The sequence below is a fragment of the Montipora capricornis genome, chromosome 3 (genome assembly GCF_036669925.1).
Source record: "Montipora capricornis isolate CH-2021 chromosome 3, ASM3666992v2, whole genome shotgun sequence".
Lineage (NCBI taxonomy): Eukaryota > Metazoa > Cnidaria > Anthozoa > Scleractinia > Acroporidae > Montipora > Montipora capricornis.
This window is the reverse complement of record NC_090885.1, coordinates 37,884,944-37,898,070: the sequence shown is the minus strand read 5'-3', so window position 1 is coordinate 37,898,070 and position 13,127 is coordinate 37,884,944. Positions and strand designations below refer to the sequence as shown.

Sequence of the window (13,127 nt, the reverse complement as noted above, 5' to 3'; positions counted from 1 at the left end):
CACGCTGTCACGCAACATTGGGTAGCGGTTTTCGGTGGTAGATCATTTGATTGTTACGTTGTACTTACTATGATATTAAACTACTATATATGTTGGGTTTAAGCCACATCTGTGCTCTTGGGGGTAGCCACTGAACTTCAAACCGAGAAGCACACGGATCAAGTAAACACAAAAGCCGTCCTTCTTGCCCAGCAAATTATGTATGAGGATAAACAGACCGACAAGTGAGGCAAGAACCCAAATCTGACATAGAGGACAAGCCATTCCGCCATCAGCGTGAATAACCATTACAGGTTGGAGTCAGTATATTGGCGCACCAACAGATACAAAGCAGATCTACAACTGACGTACTCATCGCTTTCTCGAAAGTATTTAAGGGAGTTGATTGTCGCTAACATTGACGGGATTGAATTTGTACGCGCTTTTCAACGCAATGAGGCAGATTGATTCTGTTTGACGGCTGCAAAAATTGCCGCTATAGATTCCGCAGTTAACAATTCATCTGATAGTGATTTAAAGGCTATTTTCCGCTGTTCTAAGATTCTGCACAAAGAAATCTTACCAACAGGCAGTTAGCAATTCGATGGAACATTAAATACCGACACCAGCGAGATGATCCCGACCAAGCTCTTGACTCTGCTTCACTGGACTCTCTTGGGGGTAGCCACCGAACTTCAAAGCGAGAAGCGCATGGAGGAAGTAAACACAAAAGCCGTCCTTCTTGCCCAGCAAATTATGTATGAGGATAAAACAGACCGACAGGTGAAGCATGAACCCAAATCTGACACAGAGGACAAGCCATTCTGCAATCAGCGTGAATATCCATTACAGGTTGGAGTCGGTATATTGGTACACCAAGAGATACGAAGCAGATCTACAACTGACGTACTTCACAAGCTTGGCGTGTCCGTTGACTATACGCGAATATTACGCATCAAAACACAGCTTGCTCAAGAAGTTTTAAGTCATTCAAATGGTCATGGTAGCTATATACCCCCAGCATTAGCCAAAGGCCAATTTATCTACTTTGCTGTTGACAATTCCGATTTCTCAGAGGACACTCCTGACGGAAAAAACACTCTGCATGCGACAGCAATGATTGTCTTTCGGAGGAAAAGAGACTACTCACCTGAACTTTCATTAGATCATACTGAGCATCCAACATGTAAATCTCTGCCATCGAGCTCTATACCTAATGCAGAACTGCTGCCATGTCATGTTCCAAATAACGCACAGCCAAAATGTCCTCAGTATGGCAGGCTGGACATGACCCCATCGTCAGACGTCACCAATGCAGCAGGGCGAGATGATTGGCAGGGTCAGTAGGGCAATCAATGGCAAGATTACAATGTGACAATCCGAAGCTCCCTACGTGGGCAGGGTACAATTCTACAGTAAGTGCAGCGAAACTACCACTCACCATTGTTGCCATGATGCCTTTATTAGCAGTGCCTGCCCATGAGTGGAGTACCATGTTAACTGTGTTAAAGCAAGCACAGAATATCACAACCGTGGTTCTAGGGGAGGGCCACAAGACTGTGATAACCTTTGATGTTCAACTTTATGAAAAGGCCATGAAGCTACAGATGCATACCGCGCCTGCATTAGATCACCTTGTTTTCCGGCCTGGCGAGATACATACTTTGTTATGGCAGCATTGCATGCTCTTGGGTCATCCATTGAAGACAGTGGCTTTGATAACGCGCGGGTAGAAGCTGGAATATATGGATCCACTACGAAGCAACAAATTCTTGAAGGGAATCATATGAAACGTGCCTTGACAGCACACAGTATGACATACTCTGCTCTCTGTGACTTGCACGTTGAGGCATTTTTGAAGACGGAGAAAAAGAGAGTGGCGCTAACTTTCCGAGTATGAGTCATGCTTCTTACACAATGAATGCATTCAGCCAGGAGGGCAAATACTGCAAGTTCGGTAAACACCATCAAGAGATCCTTAAAGCAATGGAGTCAGAGAAGTTTAAGGAGAAGATATACGACTTTGACTGGAAGATGGAGCCACAACGTCCCATGTTCAAGTTTGCAAGGGAATATATGGAGTTTGTAGCCTTTATACTGATGTTCCTTCATGCAACTAGAGAAGGAAACTGGAAACTTCATCTCGAATCGCTAAAGGCCTTGTGCAATTATTTCTTCTCGCATGATCGACTTTACTATGCAGAAATGGTACCTCTCTACGTGGCACAAATGGAGCTCCTCGAATCGACTGATCCTGACATACATGAAGAATTCATGAGTGGAAATTTCTGCGCCAACAAGAATGACAGACCTTTTTGCACCATAGGTCCAGACCATGCAATTGAGCATGTAAGCAAGACCATGAAGATCCGAGGTGGCCTCAAGGGTTTGACCCAGCAACCAGCCGCTATAGCAAGATGGTTTCTTATTGCTCCAGAATTGAGTCGCCTTGCTAGTGAAGCAGAGGCCATAGTTGGATTACAAACTCACAGCTTCACGCGTCACCACTATTTGTCAGAGGCTGTTATTACCCGTTACGAGGAGAATGTGAAGAAGCTGAAAGAGGTATTTAAAGAAAATGATCCATTTGTTAATGAGGAAAATGAACTGATCAATATGATCACAAAGGCTGTTATGCCAGTAACAGTAAAAGAAGCAGTTCTCGAGCGTGATCAGATTGGTCAGAACCTTTTCAATAACTTTGTAAAAGAAAAGATCGTTGAGCGTAAACTAAGTGTTTGGAGTCCAATGAAGAAAGTGAACCCTCACACTTGGAAGACCACAAGAGAGAAAAAGAAGAGTAAAACAGCGTCTGGTATCGTTGCTCTAAAGGACGACAGGGCTTTGTTTGCACGTTTTCTTGTCGTGGTTCTTTCCAGACCTGAAATCGATCTCAAGCAGAGCATCAGTGAATTCGAGTTGGCTGCATTTCCCAGAGCGCTGTTCAATTCTGATGGTGACCTTCGCCATTGTGTTGGCAAGAGTAAGCTCATGAGCATCCTGGAGAGAGCCCTCCACGACCCACGCCCTGACCAGGAAGAAGATTGGCGCCAGCATGCAGGAAAGAGCGTTGTTATCATTGATGGTATGGCCATTTTCTTAAGATCATCGACAATAGGTCCAAGGAAAGTGACGAGGTCCACATCGTTTTTGATCGTTATGACATTCCAAATTCTCTCAAGCAGGGATTTCGCCAGTTTCGCCAAAGTTGCAACAGGCCCATGGTGTACCAAATCTCCGATGGTGCAGTCATCGAAAAGATCACTCTCAAGCAGCTGCTAGGCAGTAATGTCAACAAGGAATCGTTGGCCATGTACTTTGCATCTTATATCCTCGAGTGTAAGAGGGACTCGCAGAAGACCTATGTGGTAACTTTAAAGAGTCAATGCAGGTCCAACAATTTATCTGTTCATCACTTGAACACCACCCAAGAAGAAGTGGACACACGCATGCTTCTACATGCCATCGATGCTACAGAGAGAGGAGCAGCATCCCTCTGTATTCAGAGCCCTGATACGGATGTATTGATACTGGCCTTATGGAAGTATACAAGTTTATGCAAAGAAACGTCCGTAGTAGCTGGCACAGGAGCCAAGCGTCGATCAATTTCACTGGGTCCTCTGTACAACGCTGTAGGGGGTCGCGTTGTAGTGGCATTACCAGGATTTCACGGATTCAGTGGTTGTGATCAAACGGGAACAATATGTGGCAAGTTTGAAGTCTCCTGCTGGAATGCCTTAAAGAAAGCTGATGAACAAGTTTTAGAAGCATTTGCAATGCTTGGAAGCTCTGCGCATGTTGAAGACGGCGTGTCCAGGATGCTTGAGCTGTATATGTGCCGGCTGTACCTGCCGTCAGTCCAGATTGCAACCGTAAAGGAACTGCGTTGGTTTTTGTTCAGCAAGAGGCAATATGCAGACGAGAAGTTGCCACCGACGAAGGCTGCTCTTCAGCAGATGATTAAAAGAGCCAACTATGTTGCATTAGTGTGGAAGGAATGTGGTTCTCCATACTTGGATCTTCCTGCGCCAACATCTCATGGACGGAGTCAAGATGGTGAGCGACTGCAGGCTATCCCAACCACCCTTCCCCCTGCACCCAAGGCTGTCCTGGAATTGGTGAAGTGCGGATGTAGAGGAAGTTGCACCACTTTAAGCTGTTCATGCAGAAAACACAGCTTGAAATGTACGGACATGTGCGGTTCCTGTAAGTCAAATTGTGAAAACAGAAATGCTGAAGAAGTCACTGTTCAAACTGTGGATAGTGACGATGAGGATCTTGTTTATAGACTGTGCCCAAGAATAGAGGAGTATTCTGACTATGCCATTGTGTGATGAGGAAAACACTGGCTAATGATACTTGCGCATACTTTAGCATTGACAGTTGATATTTTACTTGGTAGTGTACAATTTAGTCAAGTGATATGATACCTCTAAATCTTCAGTAGTCGATGAATGTATGGCGTCACAGTTTACTTGGATAATTGAAATCTACACATTTGACAAGTTTGATTTGTGTTAAATTCAAAAGAAAATAAAATTAATGTGATATTCTAGTACTGGATGGACAAAGTAACCACACTGACATTCCCTGTTCTAAGGCAACAGAATTAATTGGTTCTTTTTAATGTGTCATGCCAGTTTATGACGTCATAACTAATTGAAATTAATCGAAACAAGGCGCCCAAAACTGAAATAACCATTCTGGTCACATTATCTAAGGTAGAGATGTGAAAATACAATCAGAAATTTGTTTCATTTAGCCGTATTACTTATTTAAGCTTCTTTTATAGCCATAACATGGATACTTTATGACGTCATAACTCATTTGCATTAAAAAATGACGTCACCAACGTTGAAAAAATTGGTGACAAAGGTTGATTCGATTCAGCGTGCTCCAAAGTATAGATTTGAGCAAAGAAACTAAAATGATCATGACATTCCTACAGGAGTGACATATGGCCCCGGACTAAGTAATTAATCATAATAATAGATTAGCGAAGATATTTCACAGTTAATGAAATTTCATTAACGGCGAAGTAGCCAATCGTAACAATGGAATAGAGAGAATATTTCACAGTTATTTATTTAAATGAAAATGCTTCAGTTGAAAAGATTAAAAATGAACAAATTATTTTCCTTTGTCTAATAAAACTTGATTCTTCAAATAGAAAAATTTACCTCCCTTACTGCTTGTGATAAGCTAACGAGTTTGGATACAGTTGATGAAGGAAAATCTTTCGGGGGAAGTAAAGACTCCTCAACACTCTGGTTGTCTCTTATCTTTATTGGTCTTCTCAGGACGATCTTCAACTAGTCCATCATATATCTTTCTTTACCCTCGGATTTTAGAGTAGCTTGGTGTAGCTAATATCTCCGAGCATTTACCCTCCCAACCATGGTACACCACAGAAGACAGACCACAACACCGGGAACTACATGCCCTACTCTTTGCGACAAGTGTGTGGGTTCTTTTACGTCCCACACAATTATGAACATTGAAGGGTTATGAGACGGGACCTCCGGCTTATGGTCCTTATCCGAGAAGACTAGAGAGTCTAACCATTTGCAGATGTAATCACAAAGGCAGCACTTTCTCCTCAGTTATTTAAAGACCCTGAGTGTTGGTCCGGCCACACCTTTCTCGACACCTGTTCCAAACCACATTCGTGACTTCAGGAGAAGATACACTCTGATTGCAACTACACTAAAGAGCAAACCACCTTAGGAGCTAATTTCTCATAAGAGTCAATCACCGATGTCACTTGGGAACCACCAGGAAAAGTGCAACCAACAACCCTTTCTCAATATCCCTTAATCTTACATGAAAAACACTAAGCCATTCCAAAAAAACTAAAATTACTGCAACTTATGAGGGGAAGCAACCCGCTTAAATGATTTTATCTACGATCGCAGTTATCCAGCGAAGCCAAGCAATCCAATGAAGTTATTGTAGCTACAATTTTTATCGTTTAACACAGTGCGAGCCAGCAAGCCAAAAAGACCTGATCCCAATAACCGCAAGCTACCTAAGGAACTGTTGGCTAACTGCAGTGCTAACTAGGCTATCCAATGTGTAATTTAGACTAACCATAATGGCTTGCATGACTCCTATGACTTGGAGCCATGTGAACTGAGCAAGCAAGAAATCCCTTATCCCATTATAAGACCAGACCGTAAGCTACCTAAGCTAACTGTAGCCCAACCGGTGTGACGTTTAGGCTAGCCAGAGTGTTATTTGGGCCAATCAATGTGTTATTTTAATGGGCTAACAAGAGTAGCTTGCTGTGTAGCAGATTATCCGGAATGGTTGCAGTTTTGCTGGGATTTTGTAAAGCCCCCCCCGGAATGATGAAATAGCTTTGCAAAATTTTTTTCTATTTCATTTGTGCTGCATGAAATTTTTTTCTTCCAACAAGCGCTTGCAGGATTTTTTTTTTCAAAATCACCCACCCCCCTTAAGAGTTAAATGGTCGGCCCATTAATTTAAGTAACTTTCCCACGAGAAAATGCAGGAAAAGAGGGAAAACCGGGAGAGTTGGCAGGTATGGCATACTGGTATATAAACGCCAGTTTTGGTAGTTTAAAGAGAGAATTAGCTGCTGGCAACGGCAGACTGCTGAAGTTCCATGCCAGCATAAAGGCGTTAAAACGTTGCAACTGTGTCTGCAAAATGTCCTGTAATACAGTAATATAGAGAGGGGAAAACATTTCACCGTTTCAATAACTGCGAATTTTGTGGTTCAAATACATCTTCAGAGGGAAACTTTCGCCGTTAATAACATTTCATTTACTACGAAATCTGTGGTTCTAATATATATTTAAGGGGGAAACGTTTCGCTGTTGCTGACATTTCAATATTCGCAAAGTAGACGTCAAATATATTTTTCTCATGGGCATAACACCTTCTTTTTGAGCACGGAACAACGTCCAACGTTCCCATGAAGAAACTACTCCCTTAGAAACGAGTAAATATGAAGAAATTATAAGGACTGTCACATTCCGATAGGTGCATTATGTGAAGACATACACCGGAAATCAAAATGTCTCTGAAGACTTCTCAATTCCCTTTTCCCCTGTAGACGGTCATTTTCTCCTAGAGAATTTCATATTCCCACCGGGGTCCTTCTTAATTTGATAACGAGCTCAACACTCGAACACACTTGAGTGGAAACGTCAAACTGACAATACATGGGCCTGTACGAAGCGCCATTACAAAAGTTTTTCTGATCCTACAACAGGAAAGAAAATCAAGGCTCAGGCCTAAATCAAAGAATCCAAGAAGACTCAACGCATTTCCACACAAGGGACAGTCAAAATATTTACGGAATTTACCGGCAGATGCTCGACAAAACCAATAAATCCGGCACGTTCGATTTCTACAGCCTGTCCTGAGTGATCATAAAACGCCAGCACAAAGATTTCCCAGCGGCTGCTTTTCAAAGTGTGCTCTGGCCAAACCGCAACCACTGGAAGGCAAAGGTTTGGAAAAAAAACGGCAGGTACAAAACACAGGTCACAGGTTATTGTTTTACCAATACAGAAAGTATCCTAAACATTCACAAAAGCTAACTGTAGGCCTAATTAGGCCTAACAAACGTTTTTAGGCCTAAGGTTAGCTTTTGTGAATGTTTAGAATACTTTCTGTATTGTTAAAGCAATGACCTGTGTTTCGTACCTGCCGGAAAAAAAAGTGCTGTGACATTTACCACGAACTGGAAAAATTCCTGTATGTTGCACTGGAGAACATATAATCACGTCGCTGAAAAAGTTTGCGACATTGTGCTATGCAAGAGGATATCACTGTAAACCACTACCATAAAAGTTACCTGGCCACTTGATCGCTTTCCGTGGTAGGAATCCAGCCAACAGCTTCTTCTTTTAGCAGTGAAGTTGCGCTATGCTACTGCATAAGTCCCAGCGGTATCAATCAATGAAGAGCAATAATAAATATAATCAATAATAATCAATAATATATAGATTTAGCCAAGCCTAAAAGCGGAGCTGCCGGCTTGTTTATTCTTACTGGCTGTAAGATTAGTGAAAATAAAAGGCTTTGTCCGTGTTCTGAAGAGTTCTGGAATGTTCTATAAAACGTTACATAATTATTGTTGTTTTCCTGGAAAGTTCTAGATTGTGCTGATGTATATTTATAAGTGACAGATCATGGAACGTTCTAGAATCTAAAAATAAGTATTAGTAATGCCGTGATTAATTTGCCTTAAATAGACACAAGGAATATTCTAGACCACATAGTTAAAACCTATTTAAGAACCGTTGTTGTTAGCATTTGTTGTTAGTATTTGATGTTGGAGATTTTAGTAGTTCCGGAAATTCGTTCAGTTCAGATCAAGTTCAATTTAATTCAGATCACGTTCAAGTGTAAAGTTCAACGCTTCCACAAGATCCAATAAAACTCTGCTAAACATTGGTAGCAGAGCGAGGTTCAACAAGATGAGTGGCTTACGAAATCAGAAGAACAAGTTGCGAAGTTTCATTTACGACATGAGAGATGAACTCATCAGTGGAATTGAGGACAAAAGTATTGACGAAAAGAAAGTGAAGCTGTTATACAACAAGATGTTAGACGCGTTCCAGGAGTTTAGAGAAATTTGTAATGATCTACATGAACAGTGGGAAGTGTACAAAGAAGTTGATAAACAAGCAAGATTGCAAGGTGAATTTACTCAATTGAGTTCTCTTGTTCAGGAAACAACTCAATTGGTCATTGAATATGAGGAAGTTCTTCGAAATGAATAAGCACGTCAGCATGCACGTCACTATTATGATGAACCGAGGATCTTGAAAGAAAGAAAGCCCTCTCGAACTGGTTTGGATCAACAAATAGAAGAATTGATTTCACAGTTGGAGAATTCCGTAGCAGATATTGGACAACAACAGAAGGATATTTACCAGAAGCTCACAACTACTAAGGGTTATCCCCCTGAAATGCCAATTCAGTTGAGTCAAACAGAGCCCTTACCTGAACAATCTGGAGGGATGACCCCAAACATTGACAGAAAAACACAGCCAGCCTTTGGTCAAGGGAGAAGATCGGAAGAATTCAAGAGTTCAACTCCGAAGGTATCAACTGCTGCCAATATCGAGACTGTTCCTTTAACGTTAGTGAGTGCAGAACAAGGAGCCCGTCAAACAAGTTCAGCTTCAAATGATGCAGATCCATTCAAAGGTCTAACAAGACTACCAATACCAAAGTTCAAGGGAGACAAGCGATCATTTGAGGCATGGTATGCTGGGTTCCATCAGATAATAGGGAGACACAACAAGGTACCACCAGAGCAAAAACTGCTGAGATTGTACAGTTGTCTTGAGGGAGAGGCGCTGTGCACTATTCAAAATCTGGGTTATTCTGCTGCTGCATATGATGTAGCTATAGCAAGACTAGTGCGAAAGTATGGCGGAAAGAGAAGAGAACTCACAATGAGGCTAGAAGAACTGGACAAGTTTCGTGGAGTACGTGAGGGAAATGCGAATGACCTTGAACATTTTGCAGAGTTATTAGATACACTCATTGTGAAGTTATGTGATGCTGGACAAGAGGGTGAATTAGGGGCAGGTTCACTGTATGTCTCACTCCTCCGAAAGCTAAATGAGCAGTTGATAGTGAAGTACCAGGATTGGTTAAGGGAGAAACATTTAGAGGGCAACGTTAAAAACTTGCACGACTTTGTCAATGATGAAGCTGAAAGCTGGATGCTTGCATTAGAGACAGTCAAAGGATTGGGACAACAGAAGACAAGAGCCCTCTCTGGAGGCCGCACATTGGCAGTCTCCCAAGTGTCAGTTAAGAATAAAAACGTTCCTGAAAGATGTAAGCTCTGCTCAAAGGAGCATGGTCTGTGGCAGTGTAGCCAATTTAAAGCCTTACCAGTGGAAAAAAGGTGGGACAAAGCAAGAGAATTACGTGTTTGTTTCTGCTGCTTATCAAGCTATCATAGAAGTACAACCTGCAGGAGAAGTAGGTCTTGTTCAATTCATGGATGTCTTTCCAACCACCATCACTTGCTACACAACCAAGCTCACAAGAGAGTTGCCATGGGCGTCTCAAAAGATCAGAACACCATGGAAGAACCAAAATCTGGAATAGTCCGTAACGACAGTTTCGCGCTCACAAGTAATTCCATGGAAGGGGAGCCTGGAGCAGAAACATTTGTGGCTTCGCTCTCTAAAAGCACAGAATATCTCCCATTGAGGACCGTCCCAGTCATTCTGAAGAATGGAAGTAAGTCAATGCGCGTTAATGCTTTGCTGGATGATGGAAGTACTAGAACTTATGTAAATGAGGATGTTGCAGATTGCCTAGGGTTGGAAGGTGAGCCAGTTTCATTGAATGTCCGACTCCTGAATGACACTACAGCCCAGCTTAGAAGCCGATCAGTTAAATTTGAGCTAGAGAGCTGCGATGGTCGTGTGAAAAAAGAGGTTGCAGCCCAGACAACAAAACGCGTTACTGGTAATATGCGCGCCATAAACTGGGTGGTGGAAAAGAAGAACTGGTCGCATCTGAAAGGAATAAGGTTTCCATCACTGGGCAGACGTCCCATTATTGACATGTTAATAGGGTTGGACCTGTCAGACCTACATTGCTCATTAAAGGAAGTTAAAGGCAACCCTGGTGAACCCATCGCAAGGTTAACTCCTCTTGGATGGACAAGTATTGGCTTATTCCAGGAAAATTCAGAAAATGAAGTTAATCACATGTCATTCTTCATTGGGGAGGAAAGACAACTAGACACTTTGATTAAGCAGATGTGGGAGATTGAGGAACCTCAATCATGCTCACTGGTTCGTCCTCAAGACAAAGAAGCTGAGAAAACTGTTCTGGCCACCCTCAAACAAACTTCCGAAGGATACGTGGTGGGACTGCCCTGGAAATCTGTTGCTCCATCCCTTGAAGACAACTACACCATGGCTTTAACTCGTTTAGAGAGTACAGAGCGTAAATTGGCAAAGCAGCCTGAGATAGCAGCAGCTTATCAAGAGGTAATCAATGGATATGAGAGAAAGGGATACATTTGTGAAGTTCAGTCTGAGAAGGAACAAGTAACTAAGGTCTGGTACCTTCCCCACTTTCCTGTTGTCAGACAAGACAAGAGTACAAGCAAAGTGAGACCTGTATTCGACGCATCGGCCAAGTATAAAGGGGTGTCACTAAATGATGTTCTCCACCAAGGGCCCAAATTGCAAAATGAGCTCATCAATGTTCTAGTCAGGTTTAGACGATCACCAATAGCTCTAGTATGCGACATTACAGAGATGTATCTTCAAGTACATCTGCAGCCAGCTGACAGATCAGTTCATAGATTTCTGTGGCGAGACATGAACAAGAATGATCCACCCAAAGTGTACGAGTTTACTCGAGTCGTGTTTGGAGTCAATGCATCTCCTTATCTGGCTCAATTGGTGGCTCAGCACAATGCCAAGTTAAACTCCGATGAATTCCCCAGAGCAGCAGAAACTGTATGCGAAAGTACCTACATGGACGACAGCCTAGATTCTGTGGAAACAGTTGAAGAAGCTATCAGGCTGCACCATGATCTCACTACGCTTTGGAAGCGAGCTGGTATGACACCAAAGAAATGGCTCTCTAACAGTGAAGAGGTTCTGAAAGTGATACCAAAGGATCATTGTGTCGCAAATTTGGATCTTGAAGCACAAGTCTTGCCAGTCATTAAAACTCTAGGGATTTCCTGGGAGTCAAACTAAGATCAGTTTACTTTTGTGGTGCACCCATCACCAGATGGCTTTAACTGGACAAAGAGAAGCTTTTGAGTCGGACATCAACATTTTTTGACCCCTTGGGACTAGTATCGCCATTTACCATCAGAGCTCGCATGATATTGCAAGCAATGTGGACTGCTGGCCTAACCTGGGATCAAAAGCTACCAGTTGATCTTGCCAAGGCAGCATCGACATGGTTTAGAGAGCTTCCAGATTTGTCTGGGGTCAAGGTACCAAGATCTCTGAAGAAGTCTGAACAAGTCATAGATTCACAACTGCATATATTTACAGATGCATCACAGGAGGCATATGGTGCAGTAGCTTACCTGAGACACGAGTATCAGTCAGGAAGTACAACAGTTCGTTTTGTGATGTCAAAGGCAAAGGTTACACCGCTGAAATCCATTAGTGTTCCCCGACTAGAACTGATGGCAGCTATTGTTGGCTTACGAATCGCCGAAACAGTGGGGCAGACGCTCAGTCTTCCAAAGGATAAGTGGGTCTTCTGGTCTGACAGTCTGGATGTTTTGCATTGGGTACGTGGACATTCCCGTCAGTTCAAGCCATTTGTCTCAAACAGGGTTGGGGAAATACAGACCAAAACTGATCCTGCGCAGTGGCGCTATGCACCAACCAAAGTTAATCCTGCCGACAAATTGAGTAGGGGAATGCCAGCAGATTCATTGGTCAACGACCAGACCTGGTGGAATGGTCCTGAGTATTTGAGTCAACCAGAGCAAATGTGGCCCCAAGTGCCCCTGCCCAGTCTCTGTTCAGATGATGTGGAGAAGAAACTAAAGTACAGGGTCACACTTCTTAACTCTTCTGAAAGAGAAGTAGCCATGCCCAAATTGAAGTGGAAAGACACAAGACTTGATCCAGAGCGATTTTCAGACTGGTTTAAATTTCTTCGTGTTTTGGCCTACGTTGTTCGTTTTGTTCAAAACAGCTCAAAGGTGGAAAAACTTCAAGGCCCCTTAACAGTAGAGGAGATCAATGATGTTGAGGTTATGGTTCTTCGTCAAGTACAACAGGAGTCCTACCCTGAGGAGTTCTCACGAGCTCGCAAAGGAGAAGCTTTACCTACACGATCAAAGATTTTACCAATCTCTCCCATTTTAGGAAGTGATGGGCTATTACATGGTAATAGCCGTTTGCGATTGGCAGAACATATTTCCTGGGAAGCTCGACACCCTATTATCCTTCCAAGAAAGCATCAAGTAACGAAACTAATCGTTGAACGCCTACATAAAGACAGCAATCACTCAGGGACAAATCAGGTTTTAGCAATGTTATCTGCTAGGTTTTGGATTCCTGGAGCTCGAGAAGAGATTCGTGATTGCGAAAGAGCATGCATGGTTTGCCGAAGAAGAAAAGTTCAGCCCGCTTCGCAGGTTATGGCTCCAC

General features: G+C 42.7%; 2 protein-coding genes across 2 annotated transcripts in view; both read left to right on the top strand.

Moving 5' to 3' along the window:
* The first annotated feature begins 10,907 nt into the window (after positions 1-10,907).
* On the top strand, positions 10,908-11,705 carry LOC138040198 (uncharacterized). The gene has a single exon (XM_068885969.1). It carries the CDS (start codon positions 10,908-10,910, stop codon positions 11,703-11,705), a length of 798 nt encoding a protein of 265 aa, XP_068742070.1.
* A 143-nt stretch (positions 11,706-11,848) lies between these two features.
* LOC138040197 (uncharacterized) overlaps positions 11,849-13,127 on the top strand; it is a 2,214-nt gene continuing 935 nt past the window's right edge. The window contains exon 1 of the mRNA XM_068885968.1: positions 11,849-13,127. This exon is cut by the window's right edge and continues 935 nt beyond it. Within this exon, the coding sequence (XP_068742069.1) occupies positions 11,849-13,127 (1,279 nt within the window).

Bases quoted from the DNA above. Each gene is read 5' to 3' on its own strand.
- LOC138040198 (XM_068885969.1), top strand. From the start codon at position 10,908: ATGGCTTTAACTCGTTTAGAGAGTACAGAGCGTAAATTGGCAAAGCAG.